The 25,634-nt window shown below is 38.7% G+C and overlaps 1 protein-coding gene across 4 annotated transcripts in view; it reads left to right on the forward strand.

Moving 5' to 3' along the window:
- GEMIN5 (gem nuclear organelle associated protein 5) overlaps nt 1-25,634 on the forward strand; it is a 40,232-nt gene that overhangs the window by 462 nt on the left and 14,136 nt on the right. For 2 of the 4 annotated variants that reach the window (XM_072824385.1, XM_072824389.1), the window contains exons 2-18: nt 606-766; nt 1,470-1,651; nt 4,689-4,840; nt 5,052-5,171; nt 6,547-6,679; nt 7,642-7,807; nt 9,116-9,328; nt 10,425-10,510; nt 13,267-13,349; nt 14,033-14,166; nt 16,366-16,439; nt 17,101-17,282; nt 18,792-18,931; nt 20,132-20,303; nt 21,869-22,096; nt 23,441-23,554; nt 23,999-24,121. In XM_072824385.1, coding sequence (XP_072680486.1) covers nt 606-766; nt 1,470-1,651; nt 4,689-4,840; nt 5,052-5,171; nt 6,547-6,679; nt 7,642-7,807; nt 9,116-9,328; nt 10,425-10,510; nt 13,267-13,349; nt 14,033-14,166; nt 16,366-16,439; nt 17,101-17,282; nt 18,792-18,931; nt 20,132-20,303; nt 21,869-22,096; nt 23,441-23,554; nt 23,999-24,121 — 2,463 coding nt within the window. The remainder of the gene's footprint in view (nt 1-605; nt 767-1,469; nt 1,652-4,688; nt 4,841-5,051; nt 5,172-6,546; nt 6,680-7,641; nt 7,808-9,115; nt 9,329-10,424; nt 10,511-13,266; nt 13,350-14,032; nt 14,167-16,365; nt 16,440-17,100; nt 17,283-18,791; nt 18,932-20,131; nt 20,304-21,868; nt 22,097-23,440; nt 23,555-23,998; nt 24,122-25,634) is intronic. The other 2 variants (XM_072824387.1, XM_072824388.1) reach the window with 1 other exon arrangement.

Here is a 25,634-nt window from a genome sequence, read left to right on the forward strand (position 1 = left end):
CCGCCTCCTGGCGCTCTCGCGTAGAACCGCTCGCTCCCTCGAGTTACCCCTTTATGGAGCCAGGCGTTGATAACCTCTGTGGCCTCCCTCCCCGACGCAGCGCACACTGTCCCCTGGGAGCCTCCCTGCGTTCCGGGGCTGTCTACAGCTCCAGGCCCTGAACAACGTCCTGGAAATAGATGATACCTGTTTCTTGAAGATGAATGAGTTGAGCCAGATGCTTTCAGGCTCCAAGCTAGGTTTAGATTTTGCCTTGGGACATGGCAAGCCAGTTATTTATTCTTTCCCAAATGACCTCTGGGCCACGTTTAAATAAGAATCACTTTTACGTTCTTCATTTGAGCCGCTCCTCAGCCTGTGAACTGTGAACATCAAGGGATATCAGCAGCATTTTACGGCTGAAAAGAGTGAGGCTCAAGGAGATAAAATGACTGGGCTGAAGTCCCGTGGCAGAGCCAGAACCAGCACTTGGGATTTCTGATTGTGAGTGCCTGGATATTTTTGTTATGCCATGGGATAAGTGAAGTCCCACTCGTCTAACATCAGTATGATCCTCCCAGGAATCTTAGGTAGCACTCTAACCTGAAGTCCGGTTTTGCTTGAAGTCGTAGGGGAGTTGGTGGGACACACCGAAAGGGTCTCTGGCTTCACATTTTCTCATCATCCGGGTCAATACAACCTCTGCGCCACCAGCTCTGATGATGGAACTGTGAAAATCTGGGATGCGGAAACAAAAACAGTTGTGACAGAACATGCACTCCATCAGGTACTGTGGCTTACCGGTTTCTCAGACCATTATTATATATTTGCTGAGGGTTCTTTTGTTTCAAGTACGCTAACTCATCTGTGCAAGTTAACTTTTATAATAATGTCCATTATTTGGATGAGAAGCTCTGTATTCTATATATAAATTGTAAGATGCCTCAAAACTTTTTTGGAAGGAGATACATATAAACCAGAGGTCAGCAAACTACTGTGCTGCCTGTTTTTGCAAATTGGTTTTATTGGAACACACCCTCAGTCATTCATTTAAGTATTGGCTGCTTGCATACTACAACAGCAGAGTAGTTGTACCAGAGACAGTATGGCACACAAAGTCTAAAATGTCTACTATCTGGTTTTTTAACATGGAAAAGACTCCTGACATAAACTGTAAATGAATGAAATTTGTTTCTAAACCAGATGATTACTTACTAAGCCTACCTTTTGAGAGAATGTAGAAAAGAAAAAGACTCAATCTTAGTAAGAACTTTCAATTAAGCTAAAGGAAGAAATGTTTTTAAATAGTTCTTTAATCCTTAGGAGCTTAAATTCTTCTACCATTTGGTTAATGTAGTCTTGGTATACAAGTGGTACTAACGGTATTTATTAAGTACGTATCAATGTGCCTAGTATTATACAAGTTAAAAATGAAGTAAAAATTCAGCACTGACAAATGAAAAGCAATGTATTTTTGTTTTGTTTTAAAGCATACAATATCAGCACTGCATTGGTCTCCTCAAGTAAAGGATTTAATAGTATCTGGAGATGAAAAAGGAGTAGTTTTCTGTTACTGGCTTAACCGAAATGACAGCCAGCACCTCTTTATAGAACCCAGGACAATTTTCTGTCTTACTTGCTCACCTCATCATGAAGATTTAGTAGCCATTGGGTAAGTACTGTGTCATCTGTACTGGTAATTTGTTTTTGTTAATGAGCATATTTTGCATTTGCTTTATCTTCTCTTCCTTATTCCTCAGAGGAAGCCATGTATAGGTATTAACCATTCCCTGAGCCCATGGTATCATTTATTCCTGTGACTTCCAGGTCCTTACTGTCCTTCTCACTCTCTCTGTTTTTATTTCTTTAATTTCTACAATAGTGTACTTTCCTCATTCTTCACATCTGATTTCTTCAGCTAGCCTCCAAATGTAGGAAATACCCTCTTTCTCCCCTTTCCTCTCTCAATATTTGCTCTTGGAGATAACATTTACTCTCAGAATGTCAGAGGACTTAACTCTGTCCCTGTTCGCAGCTCTCCCTCTGGATTGGGACAGTAGTCTGGCATTGGGCGCTGCCTCCGCCTCGATCACCAGGATTATTTCACATAAACTGCCTGAATGGGCACCACCCTTTTCCTCACCGCTCCATCTACTACTCTCCCAAAGATGTCTTATCACTCTAGTTTGGATATTTGACATAAGCACTAGAATGCTAGAGGAGAAGTCTGGTTGGAGTGAATTCAAGAGACTGGGGTACAGTAGTCAAGATACACATGGAGACTTTTGTTTTTTGTACAAATGTGCATAGACATGAAGCCAGAGGAGGTACATGGTAGTAAAGGGAATATTAAATGGAAGATAATAGGGCATATTTTTATGCTGATGGAAGAGGAAAAGCTGGTTGCATGGAGAAATGGTAATAAATACAGGAGTGATATGAGAAGTCAAGAGGGATTGTATCCAGATCACAAGTAGAAAGGACAAGTGAGAATATGGAAATAGTTGCAGGTGGGTTTGTAGATCTGGCTGGAAGAGGAAGGTGTTTGTTGTCGGGTTTTTTTTTTAAGATGTTTTTGGGTTTTTTTAAAGATTATATTTATTATTCGTGGGAGACACAGAAAGAGAGGCAGAGATACAGGCAGAGAGAGGAGAAGCAGGCTCCATGCAAGGAGCCTGATGTGGGACTCCATCTTGGGAATCTGGGATCAGGCCCTGAGCCACCCAGTTGTCCCGAGGAAGGTATTTCATTCTGATGTCTTCTGATTTTCTCTGTGAGTCATAAGTCAGAAAGGTAGAGTCAAATTCAAAGTGGGGCTGGGAGCACGCAGGAAGATGTAAAAATAGTCATCTCAGAGAATAAAAAAATGAGCTTACTGAGAGAAATTGTAGGTCCAGTGGTCCGTATTGAGGCCAAGCTCTGAATCAAAATCATGAATTCAAAGTAAACTATTCAAACTGAGAAAGGGTATGGTTGGATTTGACAAGATTTGAAGTTTTGTGGAGTAAATACTTCTGAAAGAGACAGGACAAAGCTGCTAAGGGTGTTTTTAAAGGAGTGATAACGAAGCATGAGGGGAAGGATAGGAAAACAGGTATGTGTGCGTAATAGTGAAAATGGGAGGAGTCTGTGGATCGGTGGTCTGCTGGGTGAAGTGAGCAGCGTTACAGTGGGAGCGCTAGAGGAAGAGCAGAATGGGTGGTAGGCAGGGATCAAAGAAGGTAGGATCAAACTGACCTTGAAAGATGAGCAAGAATCCACAAGAAAAGAAGAAATCTTTCAGGTAGAGGGAACTGCACAGAGGATTGAATCAGAATGATTTGTTTTTAGAGGCTCTTCCAAATGGCAATCATTTCCTGAAAGGCTGATTAAAAATGAAGAACAGCTTGGTCACTTGACTGTTAGGTTGCAAAACTTGTTGGGTTTTCGAAGTCCATGTCTGCAAAGATTGATGTATGATTTCATTTTTTTTTTTTTAAGTAAGGCTGTTATGGGAAAATGTTTTTAATAAAAGTTTCTCCTTTTATTAAAGGAGTGTAATGGTGTTTTTCCCTATAGGACTATCTAGTGTGTAGGAAATGTAAGGAGGTACACCCAACTTTGGAGTGCAGTTTGTACTTCTAGCAAAGCAAAGATGTATACATCTTACATCCTGGCAGTTCCACTACTATGCATTAAATCTGAAATTGTCTTAAGTGTGCATAAGATTATTAATGGCATTTTTGTTTTGTTTTGTTTTGTTTGTAATAGTAATAAACGGAAGCCCTCTAAATGGAAAAATGAGTAAATTTGTGTTATAGTCACACAGTGGAGTGCCATCCAATAGTGTAAGTGACTGACTAGGAACCAGAGTTACATGCATCCACATCAATGACTCGCTAACAATAAGTGGGAAAAAAACAAGTTACAGAAAAACAGACTGCATGATACCATTTATATGAAGTTTTAAAATACACAGAATCATTTTCAATTGTCTTTAGGAACATAGACAAAGAAAGGCTAGGAATGATGGAACAGAAATTCACGAATAGCAGTTTACCTCTGGGGAAGAGAGAGAGAGAAGTTTGATTGGGGTGGGTTGTATAAAGGACTTTAACCATCTTGATAATTGGGTTTGTTTTTTTTTTTTCCTTTAAGCTGGTTGATAGATACTTCTTTTTTTTTTTTTTTTGATACTTCTTTATGTGTATGAAATACTTCATCTATTTTTTTTTTAAAAAAGCTATTAGAATTTCTCGGTGTCCTCTGAATTTTAAAAAAATGATAGGCTTGGAATATCCAGGTCTAGAAGCTGCAGTACTCAGTTTTTTGTTGAGTTCACAGTTAGAAAAATTACAAGGATTTTACAAGGATTACTTGTAAAAAGTGGGAGAGGTGTAAGTGTGTTAGGACAAATTCTGTCTCTAGTCAGAAGGATTGCTGGAGCCCAAAAATTACTGTTCTTCTATAAGTTTCCCCTTCAAACACAAGTATGCTTCACCCTATGAACTTTATGCCAGGCAACATAATACATTATTACTTAGTGCCAAGACTTTGATTGGAACAGCAGTGGTGGTGAGAAAAGGACAAAACAAGATTATTTCTTGCTTTCTTCCTTCTCCTTCATCCCTAGTACACTTAACTTTTAGATGTGCACGATGATAATTCCTAATCCAAAATGTTTACTGTTCAGTCTTCATTTTTCAATATTCCTAACTCTTGTTCTTTAGCTACAAGGATGGCATAGTGGTTATAATTGACATCAGTAAGAAAGGAGAAGTTATTCACAGGCTTCGAGGCCATGATGATGAGATCCACTCCATAGCCTGGTGTCCCCTGCCTGGTGAAGACTGTTTATCCATTAATCAAGAAGAAAATTCAGGTAGAGATGATTTAAGAGGGTTGAGTACTTCTCAGACCTAAAGAACAATGTGGATAAAACTAAATCATTTGAATTACATTTAAAACATTAAGTTTTACAGATCATATCTATAAACATAATGGCTAAATTTCAGGAACCTTGCAGACTAGTTTTTCTTTGACAAGTTCATGTTTAAAATAAGTTAAAAACAAAATGACTTTCTCTACCCTAGAAGAACCTGAAATCCCCAATGGTAAAGTTATAGCACAAACTCCAGTAACAAACGGCTGCTACTTAGCCACTGGAAGCAAAGATCAGACCATTCGAATCTGGAGCTGCTCTAGAGGCCGAGGTAAGATTTGATATGTGATGTTTCTTTTGTGATGTAACCTATAGTGATTGGTAGAAGTAGAAACTTTTTTTAATTGTGTCTTCTTATCCTAAGATTATGGTATCTGCCAGAAGGCAGTTCTTTACTTTTCTATCCAGAAAGTTGCTCCCCCCAGTCTGACTTTGGTTTTGGAGATGAGAGTTTCTGGTGCCTTCATAAAAGGGGCACTGTCATGGAAGGCAAGATGTTTGTTATAAGGATAGGAATATTAGAACTTAGGAAAGTGTGGATCAGAGGATTAGAAAAGACCTAGAGGTTTTAATGCACAAATGCTAGATAAATAATATATATACAATGTAGAAGTACATGTTTAAATGTTATATCTCAGTTTATCCAAACTATAAGGATCCTCAGTCATTCAGCTTTCCCAAGCCTCTCTCTGTGAATAGAACTTTTACGTTCAATTTATAAATTGAGAGGCACTCCAGGCAGAGTGGGCGTGGATTTTACTTTATAGTAAAAATCTAGCCTTTTTCTTTGTAGCAGTCTTCTTTCTCCACTTTATTTAAAACCATGAAAGTTTGGTCATCTTTATCTAAATGCATTAGTGCATATAAAGCAAATCATAGTTATAGCTTAGTCAATGGTAACTAACAGTATAACTCTGGAAAACAAATTTTTTAAAAGAATTGTAGACTGCTTTTGGACATACCATGGCCAATCCTCCCAAGTGGGAACAACATTAGGCCAAGAATCCCTCCAGAAGGGTAACCTCTAAGCTTATGGATGTCTAGTACAATGATTTTCAATTCTAGTCATGCAACAAAATCACCTGGAGAGTTTTTGGAAAATGTGGGTACCTGGACCCCACCTTAAATCTACTGACTCAGTATCTCTAGGAGTTGGGCCCTGGCATATATTTATTTTTAGAGGCTCCCCCAATCCCTCATTGTAGTCATTCTGGTACATAATAGGAATTAAGAACCATTGGTGAGTAGCATGTCAGAGGTGGAGGGACTTGTCTGCCACAATATGTTGACTGCCAAATTTGTCCCTTTTGTTGGATTTCTTGCCAACTAGAAGAAGGAATCCCACTCTCTATCCTTCCAGCTTTGGAGAATCTGAAGTTGTGTTACCACCTGGGTTCACAGTTCAGTTGAAACCTCATTTTCTCAGACAGTATGCTTAATATGCTTAGGTTGCCAGAACAGCCTATTCTTTAGTTAGAGTGGTATTAAAACTATGTATTAATAACATTTCCATGAGCAAATGAGTTCTGAATTCTAAGTAACCAAACTAACAAACTTAAACCGCAAACTGTGTTATGAACTGCTAGGGACTTCACATGTGTAGTTTCACTGTCTTGAGTACCCATTGACCTTCTTTTAATCTGCAGGGGTGATGATTTTGAAATTGCCCTTTCTGAAGAGAAGAGGAGGGGGTATAGACCCAACTATTAAAGAACGCCTTTGGTTGACACTCCATTGGCCCAAGGATCAACCAACACAGCTGGTATCCAGCTGTTTTGGGTAGGTCTTTTTTTGGTCATGCTCTCTCTGACATGTTTTGTTTTGCACTCTAGCTTGAGGAATTCCGAGGCTTCTCTTTCCAGACACAGAAGATGGAAAAAGCAGCATTTCAGGCTTATATTATGCTGGGCCGTTTGTAATAGAAAAATCGTGGGATGTGTTCTTAAGCTGTCTAATAACAGTGCTGAGAAAAGATCAAATAAGTATAGCCTGGTGGTTAAGAGCATGGACTCTGAAGTCAAGCAGAACTGAATTTCAGAATCAGTCTCTTACTTCTATGTGTTCATGAGCATGACCCTTTACGTTGAGCTTCCGTTAGTTCATATGTCAAGAGAGATTTTATAGAATTTTCTCTTAGGATGATTATAGCCATTCACCGAACAAAGTTTATTGTGTAGAAGCCACTAGGCTTCTAGTTGCTTGAGATAATTAGTGAATTTAGCAGACAAGGGCCCTGCCCTTTTTTTTTTTTTTTTTTTTTCAAGGGCCCTGCTTTTAAATGAATTGATACAGTTAAAGCATATAAAAATCCTCCCCCCCCAACAAAAAAATGTTGATCATGGCCCTACTCCCCCACACTATCCCAATAAAAGACAGTAGGTCTTCAAGATTTGGGGCTATGCAAATTATGGTGGCATTTTACAGTTAAAGCGGTTAGGAAACTGTTCCAAAGGTAGTGCAGTATATTCATGTCATTCAAAAAGAACATAAGAACATAGAGAAGCACTCTTCCTACCTGTCTTCTCAAGCAACTAGGTTCCCTTCCCCACAGGCAGTGACTCCTTGTTTTTGTGTGTGTTCTTTCTGAACTATTTTGTGCATATTTCAGAATATGCAGTTTTCTCTCCTTAAAAGAACAATTAGCAAATCATTTTGCAGCTGAGGGCCCATACTCTGTGTCCCCAAATCACTTGTTTTCAGATTGCTTCTGAAAGAGAACTAGTACTTGTTTTCCTTCACAGAGGTGAGCTGTTGCTGTGGGATCTCACTCAGTCTTGGAGACGGAAATTTACCCTCTTTAGTGCTTCATCAGAAGGGCAGAATCATTCAAGAATTGTGTTTAACTTATGCCCTTTACAAACTGAGGATGACAAACAGCTGCTGCTTTCCACGTCGATGGATAGAGATGTAAGAACTGCTTATTTTGCAGTCAGCATTGTAGATTGATGATTTATGACTTAAATGGAATTAGAGGGCTTTTCAAACCATCCACCAGTTTCCATGCCTCACCTTATTCCCTTGTGCCCAGACCAATCTCAGAGTTACAATTACTCATCAGCAGCAAGTACACCAACAGCAGAGAGTTAGGGGAAAGATGAGGAACTACCTTTTTGTTAAAGAGAGATAAATGATAAAGAATTGTAAGGGTACCTGGGTGGCTCAGTCAGTTAAACATCTGCCTTAAGAAAAAAAAATAATAGGGGAGATCCCTGGGTGGCTCAGCGGTTTAGCCCCTGCCTTCGGTCCAGGGCATGATCCTGGAGTCCCAGGATCAAGTCCCACATCGGGCTTCTGCATGGAGCCTGCTTCTCTCTGCCTATCTCTCTCTCTCTCTCTCTCCCTGCCCACTCTCTGTGTCTCTCACAAATAAATAAAATATTAAAAATAATAATAATAATAATAATAATAATAAATAAATAAACATCTACCTTCAGCTCAGGTCATGATCCCAGGTCCTGGGATCCAGCCTTGCATCGGCCTCCTTGCTCAGCAAAATGCCTACTTCTCCCTCTGCCTGCTGCTCCCCTTGCTTGTGCTCCTCTTTGACAAATAAATAAAATTAAATTTAAGAAAAAAGAATTATAGATGTGTCCAGGGAAGGATGTGTGAGATCATCATGCTTTGGCTTTAAAATAGCCTTGTCTATAGTTTAGGTAGAGAAACATCTGCTCTTGGTGAAGTCTCCAGGGGAGTATTGGCTTTAAGAGTCTGTGGCTATTGTTTTGCAGTTAAACTAAGGTTTACTTGATAGACTGTTTTCTCCAAAGCCCCTCTGTTAAACAAGTGAAGATTAAATATGTAGCACTCCTCTTTCCCTGGTATAAGATATTTCGCTTTTTGAGATAGCTCCTTTCATTTTCTAGTGTCCTGAGGCCATCTTCATTCTTAGGACTTGCCAAATGAAGAGATCACCAGTGCTGTAATACAGTAGAGTGGAAATGCCCCTGGACTCTAGGAAATGGGAAGCCCTGGTCTGGTTTATTCCTTGTGTGACCCTGAATTCACTTGACATCTCTGAGAATAAATGTATTTTCAGTTCCCTTTGAGCTCTACAATTTATTAATTTTTTTTCTAAAAGACACTTCTTCCAATACCTACTGGAATAATTAAATTATATTATTCTTATTCATTAAGTTCATCCTATTTGAGATGTTCATTCTTTTTCCAGTTTCTCTTTTTTTTTAATATTTAGACCCTCACCCTTGATCTTTTCAGGTAAAATGTTGGAATATGGCCACCCTCGAGTGCTGCTGGACCCTCCCTTCCCTAGGTGGGTTTGCCTACAGCCTGGCTTTCTCTCCTGTGGACATGGGCTGTTTGGCCATAGGTGTTGGGGATGGCATGATCCGCATATGGAATACACTCTCCATCAAGAACAACTATGATGTGAAAAATTTTTGGCAGGGTGTCAAGTCCAAGGTTACAGCGGTAAGGATGATTTCTTTGAGCTTGCTCTGAACTTTTTTTCAAATAATTCTTATAGTAAGAAATTAGGAATGACCTGGATGTGCATTCATATAAGTTATAAGATAAACATATATTGAAGGGTATCAGACTATTAAAAATTATAATATGGCTTTTTCTTTGATGTGGAAAGATGTTCACAATTGATGAAAAATGAAAATTACAAAACATGGGACTGCAGATTAGACAACAATAGGTTTATATTTTCTTTTCTCTATTTAGTCTAAAAGCAATAAATGCTGTGGTTAAAAGGAATACCATACAGGATTGTCAAATCACTATGTGATATACCTGAAAATAATACAACACTGTATGTCAACTATATTTCGATAAGAAAAATAATAATAATAATAACAGGGACACCCGGCTGACACAGTCAGTTAAGTGTCCCACTCTTGGTTTCAGCTCAAGTTGTGATCTTAGAGTTGTGAGATCGACCATGCCCACATGGAGCTCCATCCACTCTCAGCAGTCTGTTTGAGATTCCTCTCCCTCTTCCCTCCTTATGCTCATGTGCACGTGTGCTCTGTTTCTCTCTCTCTCAAATAAATAAATCTTAAAAATTAAAAAAATAATAATAAAAAGAGAAAAAAAGAAAACCAAACTGTATGGAAGTATAGAAAGCAAAAAGTTTTCCTACCCTCCACTCTATTCTCCCACTTCCATAATCCAGAGAACCACTAATGACAATTTGTAATGTATCTTTCCAAGTTTTATTAATAGAATTCTACTTTCTAAACTGTTATGGAATCTTTTATCCCCACTCAACAGTGTCTCAATGCACATTATTTAAATGTTTGAACCTATTTTTGTTTTTTTCAACTGTATATATTTAACTTTAGTCACAAAAATATCGGCAAAGATAGAAAATTGGCAGTGGGGTTTTTTGGATGGTGAACATACCAGTGACTTTTACTTTAATACTTTGTTTCTTTTAAATAATGAGAATTTATTACTTTTAAAATTAGAAGATACCAAGAGCAAGAAAGTTTCATTTGAATGCTTGACAGATAACCTCACTTCCCTTAACAGTATGCCCCTTGTCTTCTCTGTTTTGTAGCTCTGCTGGCACCCAACCAAGGAAGGCTGCTTAGCTTTTGGAACTGATGACGGGAAAGTGGGATTGTATGACACCTACTCCAACAAGTAAGAAGCAAGATTGTTTAGCCCACTGACCAAAATGTCTGTGATGGAATTAATTTTGATTTGTAAACCAATGTTTTTCCTAGCTATTTTTTTTCAAATTCCTTTCAATTAGGGTTCAACACATGGCATCTTATCATGTTTTTTTAGTCTCTCTTATTCTAGAACAGTACCCCCATTTCTTTCTATAACATTGCCTTTTCAGTTTGAAGAATCCAGGTAAGTTTTTTGGTGAGAATATTCTACATTTTGGACTTACCTAGTTATTTCTTTCTGGTGATTTCTAACTCATTTCAGTATTCCCTATATTCTCAACAAGCTGGAAGTTATATCTAGAGCTTCATTGTCCATTCCAGTAGTTTTTAGCCACAGGTGACTACTGGGATGTGCTGTAAGTGTAAATACACTCCAAAGTTCAGAGTCTGCGCCCCCCCAAAAAAATGTAAAATATCTCAAAAATTATTTTATTTTGGTATTTTAAAAGATAATACTTTTGTATACTGAGTTTAATAAAATATACTATTAAAATTGAATTTTACTTATTTCTTTTGCTTCTTTTAATGTGGCTACAAGAAAGCTTTAAGTTGCATGTGTGGCTCATATATATGGCTCACATTATGAATCTATTGAACACAGCTATCCCAGATGCTTGATTGGATCCCAGACTGTGCTGTTCAGTTTGGTGGCCACATATAGGTATTTATTGTTAAAATAAAGTTAGAAGTTTAGTTCCTTGTTTCTCATCAGCACAAGGCCCAGAATTTAGAATAGCACTATTATAGACCAAAGATTGGAGAGCCGTGGCTCATGACTTAACGGTTCCACCTTTTGAAATTATTGGGAAAAAAATCAGACTATTTCATGACATGAAAATTAAAGTTCAGATTTCAACATTGATAGATAAAGCTTTATTAGGAACCCAGTCACACTCATTTATTTACACCTTATCAGAGGCTGTTTTCATACTACCAGAACACAGTGAGAGGAGTTGTGACAGAGAACACATGGCTCAGAAGCCTGAAATATTTACTGTCTGGCCCTTTATAGAATGGTTACCTACCCCTATTCTAAATCATTCATTTTTAAGTAAGAACTATTTGCTACACTGCAGAGTTAACCTTTTTTTTTTTTTTTTTTTTTAAGATTTTATTTATTCATGAGAGACACAGAGAGAGGCAGAGACCTAGGCAGACGGCAAAGCAGGCCCCATGCAGGAAGCCCAATGCAGGACTTGGGCCTCCATCCCTGGATTCCAGGATCATGGGATCACACCCTGGGCCAAAGGCAGGCACCCAACCCCTGAACCACCCAGGCATCCCAGAGTTAACGCTTTTTTTTTTTTTTTTAAGATTTTATTTATTTATTCATGAGAGACACACAGAGAGAGAGAGAGGCACAGACACAGGCAGAGGGAGGAGCAGGCTCCACGCAGGGAGCCCAACATGGGACTTGATCCCGGGTCTCCAGGATCACGCCCTGGGCTGAAGGCAGCGCTAAACCGCTGAGCCACTGGGGCTGCCCACAGTTAATCTTTTTATATGCAATTTTTTATACATATGTAAAACCTACACGCAGTTAGTTACCTACATATTTTGTTCTGCAGTTAGTTACCTACATATTTTGTTTTGCACTTAGTTAACTCCACTTTTAATTCTCAAAACATAATGCACTATTCCAAAGAATCACTGAAGAAAATAAAACCGTATTGCAGTTTAAATAGCTCTATGTCGTCACAAAATTGTTGACTAATTCTATTACATTACTATCTTCTGGATATTCTAAGCTGACTATCCAAACTAACACTAAGAATGGTATGTAGGAGGAGGAAGAGTGCTGCTGTAGATACTGTTAGGCAGTATTCAGCTAGAACTATTTATATTTCTTTTAGTCCAAAGAAACTGGAGTTTATTGCCCAGGATGATAATGATGCCTGTGCCAGAAACATGAAAGTAAGTAAGTCAGCAGCTAGTTTAGTCGTAGGTTCTAGACTCCAGGAATTCTCAAATCCTACAAAGAACATGGTTTACAGTGAAGGTAACAGCCATCCTGCCTTTATTGACACCTCACATGTCACTAACCACCAAATTACCCTCAAGAGCAAGTTTTCTTCACAGTCAAAAATTTTAAAATCAAACTTCTCTAAAATCTGGTCTTAGTTTAAGAATGTGATGTTAATGACCGAGTAAGCCTAAAATGACTCTTTGTCTTTTGGTTTTTGGTTTTTGTTTTTTTTTTTGGTTTTTGTTTTTTTTTACTTTTTGTCTTTTGAAAGTGAGGTGGATCCATCTGTATGATGATAATAGATGCTTAGCAGTAACCTTAGTTCTGGGCTGAACGGTTTACGTTTTCTATCCTGTTCTATTTTTCTCTAGTTATTATAGCATTTACACTGCTTGTAACTACAGTGACATTAGAATATATGACATTTATGTGAAGTGGGCAACTGGCAGGGGGAGAGAGGTAAAATCCCACACTGGCCAGATTGGTGGTAGTTGGGGGTCAGGGCGGGGGCGGGGATAGCAGATAACATTTTTTCCTGGATAAAGTACATTTGGGACTTAATCATTTTGCTGGCAGATATCATTACATGGTATGTTATTTAAATGTTGGCTTCTCCACAGTCAGCTATTTAGAGGATACCGTTAAATTGCTTTTCTCTAATATTAGCAACTAATAGGTAGGAACCTTTTAGAAAAAGATGGATCTGATTTCCACTGTGCCTTCTGTTTAAATCTTTGTTTAATACCCCTTTCCCCCAGACCTCCACAGATTTCTAGCACATATCATAAGAAGACTGTGTACACTTTAGCCTGGGGGCCGCCACTACCCCCCATTGCACTCGGTAAGTACCTGAGCCATTCTCTAGCAAACATGAGAGCATTCTCTTTCTTTCAGTTTAATTGTAAGATATTTAAGCTGGAAAGTCATACATACTCTAGTATAATGACTGCTTCTGCAGACTGCTATGTCCCCCCAAAGATCATGAGGGCAGTCATAGCAAATGATAAGTTAGAAACCATTCACCTATAATAAGAATCCCCAAACTCTAAAGCATCATTTGGTTTCTTTGAGCTGAATTTTTTCACTGTGCATCTGAGAGGCAGATGAGAGAGGCAGAGACACAGGCAGAGGGAGAAGCAGGCTCCACACAGGGAGCCCGATGCAGAACTCAATCTCAGGACTCCAGGATCACGCCCTGGGCCGAAGGCAGGTGCTAAACTGCTGAGCCACCTAGGGATCCCCAAGAAGATGTTTTTTGATCCCAGCTTTGGCACCCATACTGTTTGGATGGCAGGAGAATGTTTAAAGCAAATACTCTGCCTTATAAATATTACTGTAAAGTTAGTGTATCTTTTTACTTCTCCCAACAGCTGTGTTCATATGCAAAGAACAGTGACTTTATTCCAATGTACTAATGAAATATTTTTAAAACAACTCATGGTATGCTATAGTTGTACTATGGCAACAAATAGTTAAGCTGGTGAAATGCAAAACTGATAAGCTTTCTTTTCTTATCTCATATAGGAGAAGGAGACAGACCTTCCCTCACTTTATATAGCTGTGGAGGGGAAGGGATTGTCTTACAGCATAACCCCTGGAAGCTTGGTGGAGAAGCCTATGATATCAACAAACTCATCAGGGACGCCAACTCAATCAAAGTGAGTCCTTGTGGTCTAAAGTCATCTTGATTTCCCATCTTATATGATAAATGCCATTATTAGAGATATCCATTATGCTCATCAGATTTCTTAGATGTTCCTAAAAGCCTCAGTGAATTTGTGATTTATTACAGATAACTAGAAGTCTTTATCCCTGAATAAAGCAAGGAACTTAAACACACACACACACACACACACACAGTTTTGTCTCAGTTGCCATGCTGATTTATGATAAACTTTCAGATCTTGGATATAAAGCATCCCTTTCAGGCCAGCCACTTTCTCCAGAGTGAAACCTTGGTAAAAATTACTATAATGTGGTAGCCAAGGTTGGTTGCAAAGTATTTTGCTGAAGACAAAATAACCATCTTATTTTTAATTTTTTAGTGAAATAACTACAGATTTGCACAAAAATAATGCATATAGTTCCCTTATATTCTTGACCTAGATACCCACATTTAATCACTTTTGTCTTACCATTTTATCAGTCTATGCCAGAACTGTCTTTTGAAGTGAAACCATAAATGTTGAGAGTTCTTTTTTTTTATAATTTATTTTTTTTTAATTTTTTTTTTTTTTTATTTATGATAGTCACACAGAGAGAGAGAGAGAGGCGGAGACATAGGCAGAGGGAGAAGCAGGCTCCATGCACCAGGAGCCCGATGTGGGATTCGATCCCGGGTCTCCAGGATCGTGCCCTGAGCCAAAGGCAGGCGCTAAACCGCTCGCCACCCAGGGATCCCATGTTGAGAGTTCTTATTCTTTCAAATGGACATTTTTATTGCTCATTATTTTTGAATGACTAGCATAAAAATAATAATCATTAATGGAATTATTTTTTTAAAGGTTTTTTTTTTAATTTATTTATTCATAGAGACACAGCTAGAGAGGCAGAGACACAGGCAGAGGGAGAAGCAGGCACCATGCAGGGAGCCCGATGTGGGACTCGATCCCGGGTCTCCAGGATCACGCCCTTGGCTGCAGGCAGCGCTAAACTGCTGTGCCACCGGGGCTGCCCTGGAATTATTTTTATTAACTATATTCTTTCATTAAATGTTATCTCCACATTAACATTCAGCAGTGAATGAAAAAGAATTCCTATTCCTAAAGAGCTTTCAGTTTTGTGGTAGTTGAATATATGGATTAGAACTTCATACAAGGAGGAGCACCTGGCTGGCTAAGGCAGTAAGGCATGTGACTCTTGATCTTGGAGTTGTGGTCTCAAGCCCCGCTCCTGTGGCTCAGCGGTTTAGCACCGCCTTCAGCCCAGGGCATGATCCTGGAGTCCCAAGATCAAGTCCCACATCAGGCTCCCTGCATGGAGCCTGCTTCTCCCTTTGCCTGTGTCTCTGCCTCTGTGTGTGTGTGTGTGTGTGTGTGTCTCTCATGAATAAATAAAATCTTAAAAAAAAATATTCCCTATGGCATAAAAAAATTAAAAATCAAAATTTTAAAAATTTAAAAAGCAACAACAAAAAACTTCATACAAGGTGTTTGGGCTGGAATTAGAAATTTAGAATTCCTAGGGTGCCTGGGTGGCTCAGTCGGTTAAGGACTGCACTCTTGATTTTGGCTCAGGTCATGATCTCAGGATCCTGCACCAGGCTCTGCTGGGTGTGGAGCCTGCTTAAGATTCTCTCTCCCTCTCCCTCTGCTCCCCACACTACCCACTTGAGTGCTCACTCAAATTACTTTCTTCTCTCTCTCTCAAGAAATTTAGAATTCCTTCAGGTGAATGGTAGCTGTAGAAGCTGTGGGAATATATGAGGTGATCTAAAGACACAATTAAGAAGACAAGAGGGTCCAGGCAGCCTTGGGGAAACACCAGCAGTTGGGAGAAAGAAAAAAAATAGGAAGAAAACTGGGAAAGCATGTATATAGCTTTTGTTAAGGAGACATGACCCCCATATTATCAAGCCAGTGGACATGTTACATACTCTGATGTGGGATAAAAATCATTTTAATGAAGTTCATTTCACAGAGTTAGATATTATAAACATTTAGTTTACTGGTCTCTTTTTTGTCCCAATTAAGGAAATTACAGTCAGAATGCTTGCTTTTAGTAACTCTTGTAGTAATTCTATGTAATTAGAACATTTTAAGCTCTAGGGATTTTTTTTTCTCATGCTGTCATCATTGATTTGTAAGATATGCAGAGAGAATAGTGCTTTTAGTCAATTGGTTTGTTTTGCTTTCTAGTACAAATTGCCTGTACACACAGAGATCAGCTGGAAAGCAGATGGAAAAATCATGGCTCTTGGCAATGAAGATGGGTATGTGTTTGTTTCTTTAAAAAAAAAAAAAAGACTTTGTAATTGCACATACATTTGATTAAAAGCTGATTCATGCCATCTATAATGTTAGTTGGGATGATATTCTGATCTGCCCTTGATATTCTCTGCAGAGACCCAGGAGCTCTCTGCATCTTCAAGAATGTAAAATAAGCTGGATATTTTAAGTCCAAAGGAATGTTCGCCTATTCAGTGTTTAGGCTGTTTTATGTTTCACAAAATGTTCATCTATTGCACTGTACTATCTAAATCTTCCTTCATTTTTTTAAAATAAGCCTGGGCACCAGTGCTTTTTAGACCTCACTGTGTTCTTTCTGATGTTGATCATAGCAACATAATCCTAATTTAGTCATTGGTTCATTATTTCTTTTAGCTTTTCCATAGCACCATTTATCACAAGAGCCTGATAAACACAACTTTCCAGAGATTATGTGGGATTTTTTTTTTTAAAGCTGAATATATTTGTTGAAAGAACAGCCTTTTGTATCTGGCTCTCTGTAAGAATAACCTTTACAGTGATAGATAGGATTATCCTATTCCATTTCACCTTTATTTCAGTAATGGGATAAGGAAGATACGTGTTTGCATATTAGATTGTAATTTGATCATCCATCTTTCTTGTCGCATGTGTTTGTTATTCCAGATCAATAGAAATATTTCAGGTTCCCAACCTGAAACTGATATGTACCATCCAGCAGCATCACAAACTTGTGAATACCATTAGCTGGCATCATGAGCATGGCAGTCAGCCGGAGCTGAGCTATCTGATGGCCTCTGGGTCCAACAACGCGGTCATTTATGTGCATAACCTAAAAAGTGTGATAGGTAACTTTGGTTTCTTACATACTAGGGTGATAACTGTTCAGCTGCTTTGCATTCCAAGTTTTATACCTTTATTTACTTTTTGATATTGTTATTCTTGTTTTTTCTGCTTTCAAAAGTAATATATTTTTCTTATTTAAAATAAGATGGGCACGTGGGTGGCTCAGTCGGTTACATATCCGACTCTTGGTTTCAGCTCAGGTCATGATCTCAAGGTCATGAGATGGAGCCCCATGTAAGTGGTTGTTAAAAGAGCGCTTTTTAAAAATATGGAAGCAGTGAGATTTATTTTTTTCTGATATGAAGAAATTATATTATAATCTGTCACAATGCTGTTTCCAGAGTATTGCAAGTATGTGCTATCAGCCATACTGAAAATAGTTGACAGTTTTATTTTCTCTAGAATTTCCCATAGTTTTTTGAGAATCCTTATCTATAAGAACAAAAAAAAAAATTTATTCTAGGAGTGGCTCCCTCAAGTTGAAAGCAATGTGGAAAAACAAAGTGTAGACAGGTTTTTTCTAGCAATAAATAGCAGACAGTGTGTAACTTATGAGCATGATATGTTAGAAGGCTTATCCTGGTCTTATTGGGATTCCGAATTAAGCATCCAGTTTGATAGAAGGCATTAACAATTCTTCAGAGCAGTGCAGATCTGTGTTACTTTAATACTAACATCTCAGTTTGGTTTTTATTTCATATCTACCAAATAACAGAAAAAGATTTTTAAAAAATGGCCAGAATCAATATTACTTTATTTCAGACTTAGAGGAAAGATGCAAGAGTAATACAGAGAACTCTCATACAATCTTTCACATATTCAACAACTGTTAACCTTTTGTCATATTCATTTGGTTGTAGGTGTGTGGGTGCGTGTGCATACATATTTTTTTCCAAACCGTTTGTGTTGCATACATCATGCCCACCCAAACCCTTAATATTCGTGTATTTTGTAAGAATGAGGATATTACCTTACAGTCAATCTACAATTCCATTATGAACTTCAGTTAATTTAATAATATAAATACAGTGGTTTAATCGATCATTCATATTCATTTTGTCAGTTGATCCAGTAATGTCCTTTATATCTGGAATAGTCTCAAAGCCTTTTTTATTTTTTTTAATCTTTGAAGGCTACTGCTCTATTATTTTGTAGATGTCCCCTCAGTCTGGGTTGATGTGGTATTTTCTCCTGATTAAATTCAGAATTATATGTCTTCAGCTACCATAAAACTGATGACACAGCCTTCTTGATATCACATGCAAAAGATACTATTTTCATTTTGGTGGCTTTTAGAAAGACAGAATGACAACTAAAACTTATTGCAGTAAACCTATCTGCATACCTCACTGCATATGTGCCCATAGTCTTAACCAATAAATAATATTGCCTGCTGAAAGTCATCTAGAAAGCATATGGCAAAATCTTGACTGTCCATGTCAAGATGTAACTCTGCTGTGTCTTTTTGTTGTTGCTATTAGTAAAAATGACATCTTCTCTTTGTCTCTTAGAGAGCAATCCTGAATCTCCAGTGACCATTACAGAGCCCTACCGGACCCTGTCAGGGCACACAGCCAAGATTACCAGTGTGGCTTGGAGCCCGCATCATGATGGAAGGCTGGTATCTGCTTCCTATGATGGTACAGCTCAGGTACTATTGTGTGCTTAATTCTGTAGGTTCTTCACTATGTACTCTAACTTGAACTCTTCCCTCCTTTCCCCAGTTGTGTACATTCTTTCCCTCACTGTTATCTTCTACAGAAAGGAATATTCTGAGCTCTAGAAGGCATTTTAGTTCATTCCACATATCTGGGCCCTTGGCAGGCTAAGATTGGGTTTTTGGGTTTTGTTTTTGTTTTCTTGTTTCTGTTTTACTTAGATGAAAGGGAAAGTATTGATAGAAACTAGCTAAATTCTAATTTTTTTAACATTTCATTCTTACTGTCATATGATGGACTAAACTGATGTGAGAACTACTAGCTCCTATTTTAAATACAGAAACGGTGGCTATAAACATGAACAGTTTTTAATAATAAATTAGTAAGTCAAAAATCTTCAAGTTAGAAAGAATAAAGAGGAGATGCCAAGCCAGAGCTGTGAGGTAGGACTTTCAGATACCAGAACCAGAACAGACATTAAGAACTGGAGAGCTAACTTCTGATGGATGTCCATCTCAATGTAGAGTTGTAACTAAGCTAGGAGCCAGGAAGGGCTGCCCTCTGAAATGGAGACAGGAGTATTTCAAGAAAGTAAGGAAATTGATCATTTCCCAGAGATGGGGACAAAAGAATCACCTGTGAGAAATAAGAACCATACACATGCAGATATAGGCTGTAAATTAAAATTCTCTTCGTGATGTCAAACCCCCAGCCCAAAAAACATAGAATAACTGGTTCATTACAGTGAAATACTTAGAGCACCATTAGAAGCTCACTCAGAATCATCCCCATAAGAATGTCTCTACATCCCAGAGTACATAAGCCTCTTGTAGGAAGTAACATTTCTAAAATTTAAACTTGTGGGATCCCTGGGTGGCGTAGCGGTTTGGCGCCTGCCTTTGGCCCAGGGCGCGATCCTGGAGACCCGGGATCGAATCCCACATCAGGCTCCCGGTGCATGGAGCCTGCTTCTCCCTCTGCCTGTGTCTCTGCCTCTCTCTCTCTCTCTCTGTGACTATCATAAATAAATAAAAAATAAAAATAAAAAAAAATAAACTTGTAAGAGGAAATAATAAGTCATAAGGGGAAATAAAAGTACACAGTTTCTTTTTAAGTCTTTTTTAACTTCTCTCCCCCCAAAGCAATAGAATAACCAGAAATTATCTGTGCTATCCTGTGCCTTGTGGTTTTAGGTGTGGGATACTCTCCGAGAAGAGCCTCTGTGCAATTTCCGAGGACATCGAGGTCGACTGCTTTGTGTGGCATGGTCCCCACTGGATCCAGACTGCATCTACTCAGGGGCAGATGACTTCTGTGTGTACAAATGGCTCACTTCCATGCAAGAACATTCCCGGCCTCCTCAAGGTCAGTCAGAACCAGGAGCCTATAAATGCTAGCCTAATTCCCTTTCTCCGTTTCTCAGAGTAACTGAATTGATCAAGGTCAAGAAAAGGGGACATTCATGTAGAGTGGCAGTGATATACTGGCATGGGTTGCCTTCCTAATCAATGAAGACAACCATGAGAGGCCTGAGGACAACATTCAAATAGTAACAAGTATACCTAGCACTCAGATCTTGGTTTCTAAATATCATTTTCTGTTAAAAGAGACCAACCAGAGCTTCTTGGAGAAATGGCTAATTCCAGGTTGGTATAGGAAAAATACAGAACGGGCCTGGAACATCATCTGGTGCCACAAAGGAAGGAAGTGCTCAAGAACTGAGATCTGTCAAGAGAACAAAGAAGCTAGCTCACAGGGACTCCCACTAACCAAATCTGGCACAGCCTGAACATGAAAATAATGAACAGGAGAATTCCAATGTAGAATGAATGATGCAATCAGAAGATTACCATTCAGCAATCATCACATTAACAGTTTGTGGTCAAGAAACATCAATGGATAATAAAACTAGTGGATGCAAATACTTAGTAATTACAAAGAAAAAAATGATTTTTCAAGGAGAAACTCACAAGACAAGTAAACAACCAAATAATGGGACAGATAGAAATGTTGTGCTACTTTGAATGTTGTATTGACCACATCACTCCTATGTATGCCAGCCCAAAATGCAGAACCTAAATTTAATCATGACAGACATCAGGTCATGGGGGAAATCAACAAAATAATTGTCCTGTGATCTTTAAAAGTTTCAAGTCATGAAAGTTAAAAGAACAAAACAAGCCTGTTCCAGGCTGAAGGAAACTAGAGAGACATAACAAGTACATCATGTAATCCTAGATTGTTTCCTTTTGCTATAAAAGATATTCTTGGTACAACTGGCAGAACTTGAGTAAAGTATGTAGACAGTACTAATGTATTGATGTTAACTTCCTGATTTTAATGGCTGTGCTGTAGTAATGTAGGAGAATGTCCTGTGTATAGAATATATAAGTATTCAGTGATAATTGTGTGTCATATTCATGTTTTAATGTAATCCTAAAAAGGGTTTGGTTAACATGTTGAAAATACAACTCTAAAAATTCATTGGGAAGGAAAGGGAAATGGTGATAATGCTATCAAAAAGAAGAGTGATGAAGTTTTGGAGATAATCTCCTAGAGTGCTTTTTTTAATTTTTTTTTTTAAATTTTTATTTATTTATGATAGTCACAGAGAGAGAGAGAGAGAGGCAGAGACATAGGCAGAGGGAGAAGCAGGCTCCATGCACCGGGAGCCTGACGTGGGATTCGATCCCGGGTCTCCAGGATCGCTCCCTGGGCCAAAGGCAGGCGCTAAACTGCTGCGCCACCCAGGGATCCCTCCTAGAGTGCTTTTAACTAAAAGTATATATTTTAGTCTATGGCCATGCCACCCTGAATGCACCTGATCTCATCTGATCTGGAAAGCTAATAAGCAGCATTGTGCCTGGTTAGTACTTGGATGGGAGAATATACATTTTAATCTGTCCTCCTCTTAACTGTGTTTCCTCTAGGTAAGAAAAGCATTGAATTAGAGAAAAAAAGGCTCTCTCAACCTAAGCCAAAGCCCAAAAAGAAGAAAAAGCCCACCTCAAGAGCTCCTATAAAGCAGGAAGTATGTGATGGGAATGAAGATGAGAGCATCAGGGAGAGCTCGGGACCTGTTGAGAATGGCGTGTCGGACCAGGAGGGCGAGGAGGAAGCCCGGGAGCCAGAGTTTCCTGGTGGTGTTGCCTCAGTGGGTATGTGACCAAATCCTGTGTTTCCCAGATGCTAGGACTTTGTAGGCATAACCTGTAAACTAAGCCAGGTCCTAACTCAGTTTGAAACTTCTCTGCCTCTGACCTACTTATGGTCCCATCTGTTTAACTTAGGTGGTACCTTTGGTGCCCTTAAATATTGCTAGTTTCTTAAAAGGTTGTTTTAAGCCTCTAAACTCCATTGAAGTGTGAAAGGGGATCTGACGGAAGACTGGGCTGGAAATAGTGAAGGTGTTCAGAGAACACTTTTTACGAACTTGGGCAGGACAAGACTACAGGGCAAAGTGAAACCAGGGAAGTAGATCCATAGAAACTTAACCAGGAAAGTTTTCACAGTGTGACATCTAGCCAGTTACTGAAAAAAACCACTGTCCCATACAAATGTCTGGCCTAGAAGCTACCATTGCTCTGGGAACTTGTGAGTTCTCACCCTCACAACTGGGTTTGTACCTAGTGTGTTTGTGCTGTTGTTGTTTCTGGAATAAAAATGTATGAATTTGGTTCTTCTAGTCTGGTAAGCTATAGTGGCCATTCTCCGATTTCTCAGAATACGGTTTTTCAGGGTTTTGTCACTGCTTTCTAATGAGGTAGGCTGTTTTTACTTTGAAGAGAAAAAAGTGTTACTGGATAAAATTGTAGTACTTTAATCTTTTTTTACCTTTAAATGTTTATCTTTAAGCTGTGGTGCCTATTACCTGTTAAAATGATTAAAGAGCAAAAAATATAAATAGATATTAGGAATGACCCATGTTTAGTCCTAAAATGGAATATTTTGATGTGACAGAATTAAAATGGCCAAAATATATGGTACAGACACATCCAGGCCCTGTCCACCTCAAGAGGTGGCTGTTGGAGCCATAGTTTAGGAAAATAAAGAGCTAAAAGTTTAATGGATTTTTTTTAAGCTCATGGTTGTGTATGCTCGGGATCGTGAGTCCACATCACGAACTCTTAATATTCTGTATTACAGTTAAACATGGAATTAGTAGTCTGTCATCTAAATATGTAAGAAGTCTTTGGTCATCTGAGCAGTTTCAGAACTCCTGGGCCTATGATATGACACTATGAGGACTAGAAACTTCAGTGCCTCCATAGACCAATTAGTCAAAGGTCTAAGTAATAAACTTACAGATTCCTGGAATACAGACAGTTTGTGAGGTGGGAAAAGAGAGACTACCTATATTTCCTCTCCAGAGTATTTTATCTCATATTATGGAATACATAAGATCACACTATTAACCCTGATGGAGTTCTTAATTACTTAAAAAAGAACTAGATTCTGCATTGTTCTTCTCCAAACTTTTTTCTTCACCCCCCATGATACAGCTTCTAGAGAACCAGTTACCTGCACTCCAGTTTCATCAGGCTTTGACAAGTCAAAAGTCACCATTAATAACAAAGTCACTTTACTGAAGAAAGAACCACCTAAAGAGAAGCCAGGTTAGTGTCTAATGAGTAAAATATATTGTGAAAGCATCCTCAAATATTACGTGCCACCAAAAACTCTGAAGTGTTTGGTTTTTTATTGTTGGTTTTTTTGGGGGGGCTTTTCTTTGTTTTCTAGGTTTTAAGTGTTTGTGTTTTGATTGTTTCGGTTTGGGGTCATGTTTTTAAACAGTTTTAATATACAATTTTAAACATTTTTAAATATTTTAATGATGAAGGATCATTTTTGCAGCTGTCACTAATTGTTCAAAGTGTTCACAGCAACATTTTGTGTGGTAAACACTGCTGCCAGCTCATTTAACTTAAAGCTCTAAGAACAGGAACTTTTCTTCTGCCCAGCAGTATCTCTCCAGTAGGTTACAGTCACACAATGGCCATCCATTTTTATGATTCTGACCAGATCTTCTTCAGAAAGTCTGTATTTTTATTACATTTCAGAATCCTTAACCAAGAAGCGAAAAGCTCGTTCCATGCTTCCATTGACTACCAGCCTGGACCACAGATCTAAAGAGGAGCTCCATCAGGACTGTTTGGTATTAGCAACTGCAAAACACTCCAAAGGTACAAAAATAGGCTTCCTTGGTCCATACATAGTCTTCTGGGAACTAGCACCTAAGAGGTGCTTGTATATTTGAACGAGCAAACAAATGTGTAAAATTGTTTGTATTTCTACATTATCTTCCAGCCTTCCCTTCCATCAGACCCCATTGCCAAGCTCCCCTTTCTGATCCACTGTTAGCACTCCCCAATGACTTCGAGATGCAGTGCTCTGATTTACTGTTATAAATTGAGCTGTTACCAACCATCTATGTGCCAGAATTGGTATGATGGCTTAATGAATCTTACCATGAATCAACTCCTTCAACTCTCTTTTCCCTAGAAAAAAGTATCTTCATGTAGAAAAAAAGTATTCGCTTATTGGAAGTATACCCCTAATATGGCAAAATTTTGGTAGAAGTTTTTATTATAGAAGGTTTTTTTATTTTACTTTTGCAAGGCCCTCAATTGAATGCCTATTATTTTGATATTTGAGCAACTATATATTTTTTATTTTTGAATTTGACATGTTGAAACCAGGTACGTATGATAAAATGATATTCAAAGAGTCCAAAAGAATATAAATCTTTTTTACATTCTCACCCTAATACCTATATTTCCTCTCAGTGCCACACTATTGCCAATTTCTTGTCCTCCAGAAATATTTTATGCTTTTGTATACATAGCCCTTTTGGGGGGACATTTTGATGACTTCCTATAACTTATACACCTAGTTGGATAGTTATACATTTTATTAACCTTACTGGAAAATCACTCATTTGACTTTTTAAAGATTTTATTTATTTGACAGAGCATGCATGTGCACACAAGCAGGGGGAGCAGGAGAGGGAGATGCAGGGCTCGATCCCAGGACCCTGGGGTTATGACCTGAGCCAAAGGCAGATGCTTAACCAACTGAGCCACCCAGGCAACCTCATTTGACTTTTTAAAAAGCAGATGAATATTGAACCCTTTTGTAGAGGATTCTAGTGAACATCAAGGACATTTCTTGTTAGTTTCGTTTTGTCTTTTTAGTTTTTACTGCATTTAAAATACATGTTGAATCTGGGGTTGACTTTTTTTTTTTTTTTTTTTTTTATTTATGATAGTCACAGAACGAGAGAGAGGCAGAGACATAGGCAGAGGGAGAAGCAGGCTCCATGCACCGGGAGCCCGACGTGGGATTCGATCCCGGGTCTCCAGGATCGTGCCCTGGGCCAAAGGCAGGCGCCAAACCGCTGCGCCACCCAGGGATCCCTGGGGTTGACTTTTTATATTCCCTTTTTTCCCCCTCCAAAATCTTTGAGCAAACTGCAAACTAAATTGTCTCATTGGGGCAGCCCCAGTGGCGCAGCGGTTTAGCACCGCCTGAAGCCCAGGGTGTGATCCTGGAGATCCGGGATCGAGTCCCACGTCGGGCTTCCTGCATGGAGCCTGCTTCTCCCTCTGCCTGTGTCTCTGCCTCTCTCTCTGCCTGTGTCTCTGCCTCTCTCTCGCTCTCTCTGAATAAATAAATAAATCTTAAATAAATAAATAA

This window comes from Canis lupus, chromosome 4 (genome assembly GCF_048164855.1).
Source record: "Canis lupus baileyi chromosome 4, mCanLup2.hap1, whole genome shotgun sequence".
NCBI lineage: Eukaryota > Metazoa > Chordata > Mammalia > Carnivora > Canidae > Canis > Canis lupus.